General features: G+C 39.8%; 1 protein-coding gene across 1 annotated transcript; it reads left to right on the top strand.

The window, feature by feature from the left end:
• Nucleotides 1-5055: 5055 nt before the first annotated feature.
• On the top strand, nucleotides 5056-12968 carry LOC120929033 (matrix metalloproteinase-18-like). Its single transcript, XM_040340219.1, has 10 exons — nucleotides 5056-5234; nucleotides 6511-6755; nucleotides 7484-7632; nucleotides 7716-7841; nucleotides 8040-8201; nucleotides 8310-8424; nucleotides 9633-9766; nucleotides 9990-10149; nucleotides 10454-10557; nucleotides 12712-12968. Exons 1-10 carry the CDS (start codon nucleotides 5133-5135, stop codon nucleotides 12861-12863), a joined length of 1449 nt encoding a protein of 482 aa, XP_040196153.1. The 5' UTR covers nucleotides 5056-5132; the 3' UTR covers nucleotides 12864-12968.
• Nucleotides 12969-14715: the final 1747 nt, after the last annotated feature.

The following is a 14715-nucleotide window of genomic DNA, read 5'->3' as shown; positions in this document are numbered from 1 at the left end:
ACCACAAATTTTGGGTTTCCTATCACTTTTTGTCAGTGGTTATCAAAACAAACAAAGAGTAGGGATGTACTTGGGTTTGATCTGAACCCAAGTTCAGTTTGAAGCCAGGAGGAAGCTGTCAATGCCAGACCAATCAGTTGCTGGCCAGTTGCAAGTACACAAAGTTACGGGTATGCTTGCGCATCACTGACCTACCACATGACCATAATAGGACAATGACCTAATATTACAATGTGGCTAAATGAAGTTAATGATGTCAGAAACATACCTGTCCCTTTATGTTTTTGCAACTGTGTAGCGGGGAATACCCTGCCTGTAGCCTGGCTGCCTTTCAGGATCAGCTCAACATGTGTTTGGACCAAATCCAAGAAGAACTCAAGCACAGGAAGAATCTCCTTAGGAGGTAAATAGACAATACAAACTTGAGAGAGGTTCTGATCCTCAACTACTTAATTAAAAAAAAAACGACATACCCTTTAAGAAGAGAATTATTAATGAATAAACAAAACAAATGATGCAACGAAAATCCTAAAAAGGAACAATTTATATCGGCATTGGTAATTGTTATAGAATTAGCAACGTGTTTAAAATTAGCAAGCTCATATAAACATATGTATCTTACTGAGATATAAACACAGCCTAAGGAATAATAACCCAACAAAATTCTGTTATTTCCATAGCATGTCAGGAAATGAGGAGGATGTTACTATCTGTGTAAAGATCAGGCTATCGTAATCTAAGGAAAGGAAGAAGTCTATAAACTCAACAACACAGTGACTCATATCTATCTGAATTCACACAAATGTGTTGGTGATAATAAAGGGCATACTAGGCAGCCCAAGAGCCCACATATGTCGTAACATTTAGGATAATTCATGTACAGGCAATTTGGCCCGTACACATACCTGTTTGTAAATACCTAAAAGAAACTACAGGCTAGATCTATAGTTTACTTATATTCAGAGAAATTGGAAACAAACTTATCTTGGAAATCTTTTTTGTTATTGATGCTCTGTTGGGGAAAAATGTGCCCTCAAGGACTTTGGTCTGTAAGCAAAGCATATCAGCAATATGGTGTTGCTACTGTGTAGCCATGACCACATCTAGCATTTACACATAATGGTGTTTAAATAAAAATCACCAGAGACCAACTCATGCATAGAAGAAAAATCACCGTTAGGCGCTAGAACATACCTCCTGTATTCATTTTGATCCCTTCAAAACTCTCCCTGAATCTGTAGGACTATCGGTGGAAAACAGAAAATATTCACACCCTTAAATAAGAGCACAGTTGTTGTCTTTATTGATGTTATATTATTTAATAAATGTATTTTCTAAAATAAATGAATTTCTATAAATATTCATATGTTAATTTGTTAAAAGTATATCTAAACACACACAATAAAAATGTAATATATGTCAGCTCTTAGACCCCTGGTGCCCAACCTGCAGCCCTTTGGCACTTTTTCTCCAGCCCATGGGGCCCCTGTGGACACGATTATGTGTTTCCCTATTAGGGCCCTTTCACACGTACGGACCGTATGTCCGCATTTTCATCCATCCGTTGCGGATGAAAACGGGACATACATGGGTCCCTATGTGATTACGGGTGTCAGCGGATGACCATTCGCTGACACCCGTAATTGTCCGCCTCCGCAATGATCCGCATTTGCGGACGGAGGAAAATCCAATTTTTCTTCCGTCTGCCGGATCGGATCGGATGAACAAGGACATACGGTCCGTGTTCATCGGATCCCCCATAGGGGAGAGTGGAGGAAAGACAGGGCTGTCCCTGCACAGTGTGCGGGGACCGCCCTGTCAGCTGCCAGCTCAGCAGGGATTTTACGGAGGCTCCCCGCTGAGTTTTTGCGGACACACGGAGCGGATCATTACTGATCCGCCCGTGTGAAAGGGCCCTTACCCTGTTATAGCAGTGATTTGTAGCAATCTCATGTACTGTCTCCAGTCTATGGATGTCTCCTGAAGCATGTCCCACATTTCCAGCAACTCCTAAAGCATGTTCACAGTCTCCTGTAGGATGTCCGCAGTCTCTGACCATCTCTTGTATCATGTTTGTAGTCTTTGACCATCTCCTGTATTATGTCCATAGTCTCTAATCGTCCCTTGTATCATGCCCATAGTATTTAACGATATCCTGTTGTGTGTCTGCTGTCTCTGACACTGAATATTCACTGAAATGCATGTGCAGCTCTTTTGTGATGTTAAGGGCCACACTTAATGCTTCCATATCAAGAAAGTTATCCACAACTACCCTAGATGGTGCAACTGCATTTGTTTCCATGTTTCAGGCCCTAGATCCAATCCATCCACCATGTATCTAAGATGAACATAGGTATACATATTTGAAGTTCAGTCTAGGTCAGAAAGATGGCTCTCTACATAAATTACAGTGTAGAATATAATGTGGTCACCCAGGAACAGGAAGTGTGATATTCACAGAATCACCAAAGAATTACCACATAATCAAAAGAAATTTAGACTTTGGGTTCTGAGATCAGATACGCTTTAAACCTTGCATGGATATGTTATTGACACTGATGTGTACAGTTTAAGATCTATTTGCCAACCTGACACAGATCTTCAAGCCCACAAGTGAGCTTTACAGTGGCCACTCTGTTGGAACACAGGTATTCCAAATGTCCAGTAATTATTAGAAATTAATTGGAGAGTGGAATATCACCTGTGGCCGGGGGAAGGAAGCCAAGTGGCAACATTTGAACACAAAGGCTGCCGGAATGGTATAGAGCCTGGTCATTTACAGGGTGTGAGTTCTATATAAGTGAACTTGCGGTGACAGGGAGTCGGGTAGAGTTTGGGTGCTTGATATATGATGCACTGGAGAGTTTTATAAGGGAAAGGCATAAGCAAAAAAAAAAGGAAAACCATAGACAACAAAGGATTTAGAAACAGAGAGCATTTTACTTTGTATCTGAGAGAGAGGATTGGAGAATGGATGGAACCAAATGTTTTTTTTCTTTTTAATGAGTTGTAGTTGCAAGCAATAAGCATTATAATTAAAAATGTATTAGGCCCCATTCACACGAGGCGGACTCCGCCTGCTCCCGCCAGCTCAGCGGGAGATCAGTCCGCAGATCTCCGCTGAGCCGACAGATGACAAGCTCCTCTCTGCTCACTGAGCGGGGAGGGGCTTGTCGGGCACCGCTGTCTCCTATGGAGCGATCTGATGAAAACGGACAGCATTTCTGTTTTCATCAGATCTTACCCGATCCGATCCGCCATGGACGGATGGGGACGTGCCCCCATATGTCTGTTTTTAGCGGATCGAATAGGGTCGGATGTCATCGGACATGTCTCCGCTGACATCCGACGCTCCATAGGGATGCATGGAGCGGCCGTTCAGGTCCGCTGTCAAAACTGTCCGTCCGTGTGAATGAGGCCTTAAAGTATAACTAAAGACAAAACATTTTGTTTTTGTTTTGGGTAGAGTGAAGAGGGATCAGAACGCGTGTCAGGTTTTATTGCTGTCTGTGCCTGCATTAGGGAGATTAACCCTCTCTATTTATCCTATTATCATTGAAAGTGAAAGTAGAAGAAAATCACAAAATTTTGGGTTGTCCCCAGAAAAGTAATAGAGGGGAAAGCTTCCAATGGGGACACTAGTTCTGGTAACCTGGGAGTCCCCAAGGAGTTCCCTTAATTTGCAGGGATTTCCTCTCTCTTCCTGTTAAGCTGTGGAACAGGAAGTGAAGGGAAATCTCTGCAATGGGACAAAGATGGCAAAAAAACAATAAAAAAATCTGACAGGTTATAACCCTCCCTTCCTCTATCCAAAATAGTTCTTCTTTAAGACTAGTAAAAGTGTACATACCAGAATGGGAAAGGTTGAGGCTATAACAAGAAAGGAAGCGTGTATTAGCAGGCAATATGTGCAGAAGAAGAGTGTTGCAGTTATGACTTTGGGCAGTATGTGCAGGAGAGGAGTACAAAGGGTACAACAGTGGGCAGTAAGTATAGGAGAAGAGTATGGAGGGTATGACAGAGGACAGCATTTGCAGAAGAAAAGCACAGAGAGAATGTCAGAGGGCAGTATGTACAGGAGAGGAATGCGGAGTGTTAAACAGGGAGCAGTTTTTGGCGGCAAAACATCATCTTGTTTACATCTTAGGGCCCTTTCACATCCATTTATGGATGAAAAAGGGATATGCATGTATCCCTATGGGATAGTGGGTGTCAGCGGAGGAACATCCGCTGACACCCCATCGGTGTCTGCTATGGTCTGTTTCTGCAGACGGGGGAAAATCCTATTTTTCCATCTGTCTGTGGATCGGGTGAACACGGATAGACGGTTCGTGTTCATCCTATCCCCCCATAGAGGAGAGCGGAGATCTGACAGGGCGGTCCCTGCACAGTGTCACCTGCCAGCTCAGCGGGGGATCAACAGAGCGATCCCGGCTGAGCAAGCGGATGAGAAAGGTACGGATCTTCACAGGATCCGTACGTCTGAAAGGGGCCATACTTTCCTTCTAAAAAGATAAAATAAATTAGCAAAATAATATATATTATTATTATTATTACTATTAATATTAGCAGTATAGTAGCAGTGGTGTAGTAGCAGTAGTAGAGGTAGTGGTGTAGTAGCAATAGTAGTAGTAGTAGTAGTAGTAGTAGTAGTGATAGTGGTAGGAGTAGTAGTAGTTTTTCATTAGTATTATCATAATTTAAACATAATTTGTATTATTATAATATTAATTATGATTATTATTATGGTTATTATGTAGATTTTTTTTTTTTAAATCAAATTCATTCATATTTAACTTTTTTTAAGTATGTGAAAATTATATAAAAAAAATTAACCACATAGTCCTATTTGTAAGCTTCAAACCAAAACCTCTTCCTGACCATTAATCATGTATAAAGAAGAAATGTTGCACAAGTGTGGGCTTTACTTAGTTTGCACTTTGTCATAACTTGTTGTCAGAGAATTAAGTTTACTTTTTGCTGTGATTGGCGGAAGTTGTAAATAGTGAGTCACTTTCTGCAGATTGGCTCATGATTCCAGGTATCGTATAAAAGGACAAGCCTGGGACTCAGAATATCATAGGAAATCAAGAAACTATTGAGAACCCTGAGGGATCATAAGACTTCCAGAAATGAAGAGCTTGTTTCTCGCCTTGCTACTTTCAGTAGCATACTGCTCGGCTTTTGCAGCTGAAACTTCACAGGACAATGAAGAGAACGCCAAGTTTGCTGAAGTGAGTATATTAAAGGGAAAGTATAGCCTTATCGTTTTTTTTTTATACTCATATGAAAGGGATCAATTTAATCTTGGCAATGTGTTTAAAAACCTCCTTTCTATTGTATTTCTTATAATCTGTATATGTGGTCGGGGGAAGTCATACTTTTTACCATTACTAATGCTCTCTGTGCTTCTTACTAAGTAGTGCTGGGATCTTTGTTCTTAAAATATGTTTCCTCCTCTCCATCTTGCCCTCTCCCTCTGCTACACAAATATCCATCAATTTTTTTTGCTTTTGTTTGGTAGGCAAATAAAATGCAGTTCCCTGGTAAGCAGGGGAAAAACATGGAGGAAGGGCAAGAGTTTCTCTTTAATATCCCCTTAGTGAACATCTGCTAGATAAGTCTGATCAAAGTTTACAAACTTTCTATGTGTTTAAACTCTGAGGCGCTGTACACACGATTGGACCAAACCGATGAAAACGGACTGAAGTTCAGTTTCATCGGTCCAAACCGACCGTGTGTGGGCCCCATCGGTCAGTTATCCTTCGGTCCAAAAATTTAGAACTTGCTTTAACGCCTAACCGATAGGTCAAAAACGATGGTTAGTACGCAAAAGCATCGGTTCCAAACCCGCGCATGCTCAGAATCAAGTCGACGCATGCTTGGAAGCATTGAACTTAATTTTTCTCTGCACGTCGTTGTGTTTTACGTCACTGCGTTGGACTCGATCGGTTTTTGAACTGATGGTGTGTAGGCACATCAGACCATCAGTCTGCTTCATCGGATAACCGATGAAAACGGTCCTCTGGACCGTTCTCATCGGATGGACCGACCGTGTGTACGCGGCCTAACTCATAGAGGCGTTTTATAACACAGGGGTAGATTTACTAAAGCATGGTAGCCAATCAGCTTCTAACCTCAGCTTGTTGGCTTCTAGGGAGAAATGAGACAGATTTTGCACTCTCCAGCTTTAGTAAATAAACCCCAGAGAGCCAATAGACATTTCATTTATTTAATTAAGACCACATTAGAATAACAATCCACAAAAGGACGCATTTACAAATCGGCGAATGTGACCTTCACTAAACATTCATTGGTGGTGAATCAATCACTATCATTTATATTATAACAAATTTTCAATCTTTCGCACAATGTTGGATGAATCTTTAATGATGTTCCATTTTAATAACGTCTTTATGTTTCATCTAAACATTTGCCATATTTCTTTCTAAAGCCCTTGATACAAAGATAAAATTAAGAAAGATTTTTATTTTTATTTTTAATCTACAGGATTATTTGAAAAAATACTACAACCTTAAGACAGATGGGGTGCGCCAGTCCAGGAAGAAAACAACCAGTCAATTTTCAGAGAAGATTCGCCAGATGCAGGACTTCTTTGGTTTGGAGGTGACGGGAAGTCTTGACTCAGACACTATGGAGATGATGCAGCAACCCAGATGTGGGTTTGTTGATGTGGGTGAATACAGCATATTCCCAGGAAACTCTGGATGGAAGAAGAGAGACCTAACATACAGGTAAAATAAATTCTATTGTGTTACCTTCATAGACAGTAATATATATGTAGAATTTGGGAGGATAACGTTATAGTAGATTGCAAAATAACTTCAGTAATTTTAATCTCATGTGAATTTAATCTCAATGTATATCCAGCCAAAACCTTTTGTTTTTTATTTGGGATGGGGAGGTTTAGTATTAGTACCTCAGTCAGGTTTTCTATGGTTGTTTATTACACTGCTGGGAAAATTTACTCTCCCTGTATCGATAGTCATTGTCAATAAATATTTTCAAGCTGACATCTGAAAAGAAAATCTTCCAATAGGGACAACTGTTTAAATGGATATATCAAAGAAGGAAATCTCCCCACGCTTAAGAGATTTCCCCTCACTTCCTGTTGTATCTTTGGAACAGGAAACAAGGAGACATTTCTTCAGCGGTATACTCAAAAACAAAGACCAACCAGACAGTGGTTCTACTTTGGTTAACTTTAACCCCTTTTCTGAAAATGGCCCTCTCAAGTAAGGTTGTACACCTGCAAAGCACACTGACATCAACCTTCATCAGACTGAAATGTTACATACAGTAATATAAAACAGTTGATTGGTCATACTGGATGCTCTACACATATGAAAATCTTTCTGATAGTAACTAGCACATTAATCATATAGGACAATGGGTGGTTCTATGGTATTGCCCCTTTACAAATAATTTTAAATAATAGAACAATCTTATTTTTTTTATTTAGAATAGTAAATTACACACCGGACATGCCAGCTGCTGAGGTGGATACAGCTATCCAGAGAGCCTTCCTGGTTTGGAGTGATGTGACTCCCTTGACCTTTACTCGAATTTACAACACTGTTGCTGATATTGAGATCTCATTTGCAGCACAAGGTATGTTCATAAGTCAATGTCATATCAGACTGAACCTTTATAACACACAGAGAGATACATTTTAAAAACATTTTTTTCAACAGTGCACAATGACTACTGGCCATTTGATGGTCCACATGGAACTCTGGCACATGCTTTTGCTCCAAGTAATGGAATCGGAGGAGATGCTCACTTTGATGAAGATGAAACATGGACTAGTGGATCTAGAGGTGAGTTTTTTCCTCTGCTCAGTAATATACACAATATTTGTAATCACTACAAGATTATAGTTATATGATGAAAAATTATTTTCTTTAGTTAGACTATGCTAAAGTCATTGGATGGTGCCCCCTGCTTGGATATGTTACAGCTTCATTACAATCATTCACAGTAACCATTCTAATTTATTACAATTTTTTTCATTTAAGGTTATAACTTGTTCCTTGTGGCTGCTCATGAATTTGGCCATTCCTTGGGTCTTTTTCACTCTAATGATCCCAGCGCTCTCATGTACCCAACGTACCACTTCATTGAACCCAGTGAATTTCGCCTGCCTGACGATGACATTAGAGGAATTCAGTCACTCTATGGTGAGAGAAAGAAAATCACTACCAGACTCTATTAGGAATAGAATACTGTAGGTGACTCTACAATTTATAGAAGGTTGCTGTGTCATAACATTTGGTACTTTATTACAGGAGCCAGAGAAGTCCCAGTAGAACCACAACCACCAAAGACTCCTTCTACCTGCCAGCCAATCACTTTTGATGCTGTGACAACTTTGCGCGGAGAGATATTATTCTTCACCAACAAGTAAGCTTTAACCTTTAATTACATTTATTTTTTTTATTTTTTATTTATTGAGAATTTATGACGTTTTACATTACTTTTAGATATACTTTATATGAGAATGTGATGAGCTTAAAGGACACCTGGCTGCCACTACTGATATACTTAAAAATGCAAGTTATCTGACAGTATCACTAAACCATTAATTATAATACATTCCAAACCAATGACCGGCCCAAGTATGGTGAAAAGTCCATACCTGTATACTAGTTCCAAAGCAGTGACTCACAGTATGGTACTAGCGTTTTCAGGTGGAGAAGTCAGCAATGGCAGTTTCCTTGGCTCCCTAATGCCACGTACACAGGATCGGGCTTTGGCCCAGCCAAATCACACCAGAATTCTGACGGAATTCCATTGGAGAAACATAGAACATGTTCTCTAAATTTTTCGATGGAAAAACTTCGATGGGGCGACACATGATCGGAATATCTTGGGCCGTCAGACTCTTTCCATTGGAAATTACGATCGTGTGTACGCGGCATTAGAAGACATTTTATTTATTGTGACCAATCTGTGTTAGTTTGAAAAAACACATTTACATGTATTGCTTGTAAATAACAATATATTTAAATGGATGCAGCCATATTTGCTTATTATGTGATTCCTGCCTAGTAGTGCTACGCAATGAATGGGGTTAATTTACTTAAACCGCAGAGTGCAAAATCTGGCACAGCTGTGCACGGTAGCCAATCAGCCTACTTTTTTTTTCTTTTTTGTCAAAGCTTAATTAAGCAAGCTGATGTTAGAAGCTAAATGGCTACCATTCAAAGCTGCACCAGATTTTGCACTGTGCAGTTTTAGTAAATAAACCCCACTTGTTCTTTGCTGCTTCTCTGTCTCACTCTGAGCCTGTGGGCTGGGTATGACCTGATTGAAAGTTGACTCTATATAAGGATAAGAAAACGTATCTAAGTAGTCATTGAATAGGGAAGCTATTCACATTCCCCGATACATAGATTACCATTGGTCCCCACCTGAGGCTATAAGCATGTTGTCACAACTCAAAGGGCTTGAAAATAGGCTTTTTAAAGCGATATTAGCAACATGAATTTAAAAAGAATGAAACAGAGAGGCATAAAAATAGATGTATCAAAATCATGTTCATGCAGTATTTTTAAATTTACACTAAAAATATGCAAAGATAAATGATTTAACTCTTTTGTATTCTCTAGAACTTTCTGGCGTCAGATTTCTCCAGATTCATTGGCTGAGCATCATTTAATCAAAACATTTTGGCCTGCCCTTCCAAATCACATTCAAGCTGCTTACGAGTACAAAGAAAAGGACAAGGTTATTGTCTTCAAAGGTGCGTACTTCTTATTTTTCTGTGGAATTTCATGAAGATAGTATAGCCTATTTAGTTGTTAGTAGATAACATCTTTTTGTGTGCTCCTGTTGGATACAATGCATGCCTAAGCATATTCTGGAATGTTTAAAGTATTGTTTGTTTGTTTTTGTTGTTGTTGCTAATAAATGGATAGTTACATTTTAGTCACCCAATATTCTTTTTTCCTTTTTTTTTTAATTAGGTGCTAAATATTGGGTTATTAATGGTTATGAAGTTACAAAGGATTCACCAAAAAGCATCTATGACTTGGGCTTTCCAAGAACTGTTAGGAGAATTGACGCTGCAGTCCATGATGAAAACACAGAAAAGACCTACTTCTTTGTAGATGACAAATTCTGGAGGTAAGACCAGTTTATGTGACACTTTTAACTAAAATCATGGAGGTATTTTATTGGCGTTGCTTGGTACGGATAAAATAAAATGATATAATATTTAGTTAACATGTGCCCAGATCATGCACACTAAAGTACTTACATATTCTAAACAAGGAGTAAAAGCATTTGGTGAACTAATTCACCTCTGCATCTATAAGCATTGTGAAGAAATGTATTTTCATATTCAAGGAAAGTAGAGAATAAATGACTTCACAATAATTCATGCGAATGTTGGAAAATAATTTCTTCTAACCTGTCCGTTATTTTTCAGTTTTGATGAAGAGAAGCAGACGATGGATTCTGTAACTCCTAAGAAAATAATTGATGGCTTCGCTGGTGTTGGAAATAGGGTTCATGCTGCTTTCCAAAAGGATGGTAAGTAAATATAATAGAACTGTGTATTTTATTTAGGGACCCCTTACAAGTCAGACCAATAAAATAAACACATCTTTCTAAACATTCAGCAGGAAAACAAGATGATATAAACAAGTTTTGTAGCTCAAAGTAAAAACTCAGGAGGAAAACAAAAGATCTGTGCAATTGCGTTTAACTCATTTCCTGCAAGGAGAGTGATGGATCTTGTTTATTAGGTGTATCATAAAACAAACCCATGCTTTTAGCCATGCAGAGCAAAGCAACAGGTTCAATTTAATGTGTTAATAAAGCTTTTTTAATAACAAACATGTTATCTTTACCTGCTCTGTTCAGTGGTTTTGCACAGAGCAGCTCTGATCCTTTTTTTTTTCATCTTTCTGGCTCCTCCCACTCAAACAGTGCCCCCAGAAAAAGCTGTATTCCCTGAGTGCAACGATGATTGCTCGCTCCCGAGCTGCTGCTTTATTCGTCCATGTGACACAGAGCCACGGATCAGCCCCATGCCCCGCTCTCTCCTCATTGGCTCACTGGCTGTGATTGACAGCAGTGAAAGCCAATGAGGAGGGAGAATCACAGGGCAGCCTTGGCAATTGTGAACTTCGCTGGATCGGAGTTAAGTCAGGGAAAGATTGGGGGAGGTGCTACATACAGAAGGTTTGCATGACGGGTAAAATCCTTCAACCTTTAGAACCACTTTAAAGTATATCCAAACTGAAGAAAAAATTACATTTCAGCTTACAAATCCTTAGATGTGGGGGCTGCCTTACTTTTCTTTTATTGGAAATTTTTAGCTATATTTTCACCTGGTGAACATGCCAGTAACAGACTTTCTTTATTGACAAATCACTTTAAAGTATCTATAAAAGAGCAGCGTTTTCACCCCAGACAGGAAGTGTGTTAGGACTACACAATCGCCTTCCTCTTATCCATACTATAGATGGAGGGGTTCTGTATTCACAGATCACAGGTATTATGTTCTGGGATCACAACACTGGAATGCTTCCACAGGCTCACTGGGTTTCTTGCAGGATTATCAGGATTCTGTGCACTTTCAATGGTATATTTTAACAGACAAAAACGGAACACATAAGAGAAGTTTAGATTCCAATCTTTTTATTAAGTTTGTATGCATTTAACAAAACAGAACCCTCACGAGGGGGAAAGGTAGACAAACACTTAGGTACAGATTCCCTTCATGGAGTAGTCAATATAGCAAAGCATTCAATTAAAGAAGAGACGTACCGTTACATCTCAACAATTGCTAGAACGCGAGAGGTTCTAATGTGGTCATCTCTCTTAATCGACATTCTCGCCTGTTGTCTTACTAGCACCAAGTGCCTAAAGAAAAGCACATTAAAGTAGAAATTTTACTTAGTCATCTAAAGGAAGGAGGAGGAGGCAGGGCAAGGGGAAGATAAGAAGAAGGTTAATGCCTTGTACACAAGGGAAAAAAAGTCAGACAGGCTTTTTTTCTCGGAAAGTTCGGCCGTGTGTAGCCTCCATCGGACTTTGTTTTTTCGGAAGTCCGACGGACCTTAGATAGAGAACCTGTTCTCTATCTTTCCGTCGCACTTCCGACAGACTCGCGGTGGACTTTTGCATGGTCAAAAGTCCAACCGTATGTACGAGGCATTAGAGAGAAAGGACTGAAATAGAAAAGATGTGACCAAGATCCCCAGGTCACACTAGACTCTCTTCAGGTACCTCATCCAAGGCTTCCAGGTCTTATCAAACTTCAATTGGGTATAATTAAGGGTACATGAGAGTTTATTGTTAATCATTATCCAGTTTAGTATTTATGTGAGACCAAAGACCAACACCTAGGTGATTCCAACACCTAGCAATGGCAATTCTACCTTCCAGGAAAATGTAGGATATGTTTTTTTTTTTTACGGAGTTTAGGAGCCTCAATGTCTAGTTTCTGAAAAGGGGTAATTTCAGGCCTTGTGGGGCTGTTCATCTCCGTTACTGAGTGCATTAGAGTAAAGATCCTTATCCAAAATCTAGTCATTTTGGGGCATTGCCACTTACCCTCTCCTTTTTATTAAGTGTGGAGTGGATCATGTTACTCATCCTCCAATATGAAATTAGTTAATTTTTTTTTTAAAAGAAGGGAAAAAACAGATAAAACTAAATATATTTTTTTCTTTTCAGAACTACTTTATTTCTTTGATGCTTCCCGTCAGTACGAATTCAGCACCGCTAAAAAGAGAGTCACCCGTTTACTGAAGAGCAACAGCTGGCTGAAGTGTGGAAATGTGAAAAACAACAGAGTGGTCAGCCCAAAGAAAGCGCTTATAAAATAATTTATGTCTACTGCCTTTGTCATACTTGCATTTATATGTTTAACTTATAAATTATGTTAATATATAATATATTATGTTTATAAAATAATTTTTTTTATGATATAAGACAAACTTTTTGTTCTTTACTATAAGGCATAGGGTAAATAATTGCTTTACACCTTAACTGCCTACTTGGCCGTCTTGCCCATAAATGCACAACATGGAAAGCTCTTCCTCTAATCCCAGTAGGTACTGTAAACCATGGGTCTTCAAACTATGGCCCTCCAGTTGTTCAGGAACTACAATTCCCATCATGCCTAGTCATGTCTGTGAATGTCAGAGTTTTACAATGCCTCATGGGATGTGTAGTTCCGCAACAGCTGGAGGGCCGTAGTTTGAGGATGCCTGCTGTAATCCTTCTCAAAGTGTTTTTTCTACTAAAAATTTTTTTTTTTTTTCAACAAACTCCTGTCCCATTACTAAAACTGACAGATTATTTCTTCCTTTTTATGGGCAGGAAAGACTCCTAGATCAGTTAAAGGAGAAGTGTGGGAAATAAAATAAATAAAAAAGCATACTCACCTATATAGCTGCAAGATCCGCCCAATGCGGCAGCTGTCCCCCACCAACCAAATAAATTATCACGGGTTGCAGTAAATAGCTGTATGCACATAAATGAGTTAGTAAAGGATTAGCTTGACCACTGTTCACTAGACAATATGTTCACTGGGCTATAGCAGCATAAAATGGAGTTCTATGCAGCTAAATTAGAGTAAACCTGGTAATCCACAAAATCAGCAATAACTAATGGCATTAGAAAACAGTAACAGCAATGATATTGTGATAACTCTGGTGTAAACAGTAGGCTATATCAGGGGCGGACTGACCATTGGGACTCTCGGGCACTGCCCGAGGGCCCCATGCCACTAGGGGGCCCCATCAGGGTTGCCAGGCTCAGTAAAACCAGGGACAGTATGTAAAAATCAGTTTTTTTTTACATCTGTCCCTGATATGTCCGAAACTGACATGCTTTTGATGTGAAAATCCTGAGATTTTAGCTGCCTGGCCTCTGCACTGCCTCCTGGCGTGGTGGCCATCTGTAAGCCTGGGGGCCCCCATCTTCTATTGCCCGGGGGCCCCATGAGTTGTCAGTCCACCCCTGGGCTATATACACTTTAGAGTGCACTCTATAGCAGGGGTATTAAACTGATGGCCCTCCAGCTGTTGCGAAACTACAAGTCCCATGAAGCATTGCAAGGCTGACAGTTACAAGCATGACTCACACAGGCAGAGGCATTATGGGACTTGGAGTTCTGAAACAGCTGGAGGGCCGCCAGTTTGAGACCCCTGCTCTACAGTATATGAATGCCAGCAATAAAATGTAAGTTTCCTTAAAGAGGTACCTCTGACTATGGTCAATAGGCACAGTTCTTGTGAAGCAGCTATCTAAATGAGCAGTCTTTAACCAAAAATAGGTGGAACTCCTGTGCTGAAATGGGTAGGTGGGGAAGGGAGGGGGTGGGAAGGGGAGGGGGGGATGCAAAGGCTGTGGATGTGGGCACTGCAGCAAACAAAGAAAGGTCTGTCCAATAAAGACAATGAATAAATGTGCAAATAGGTATGAGTGTCTGCGCTGTAATTAAAACTAGTGAATAGGTGAATGGATGAGGGGAGAGCAAAGGGGAGGTGGGGGGGGTGGATGTGGACTTAGGGAGACGAAGAGTGTACAGACACAATGAAGTGACCTAACACGGTAGTGAATGGGTACAGTGCTAGCTAAGCTGTATCACAATGAACACAGTAAAAAACTTAAGGTGGCAAAACGTATATATAGTGACAAAATGTATATGTAAAAATATATAAAAATGAAAAA

Source organism: Rana temporaria, chromosome 2, assembly GCF_905171775.1.
Source record: "Rana temporaria chromosome 2, aRanTem1.1, whole genome shotgun sequence".
Lineage (NCBI taxonomy): Eukaryota > Metazoa > Chordata > Amphibia > Anura > Ranidae > Rana > Rana temporaria.
This window is presented reverse-complemented; position numbering and strand designations above follow the sequence as displayed.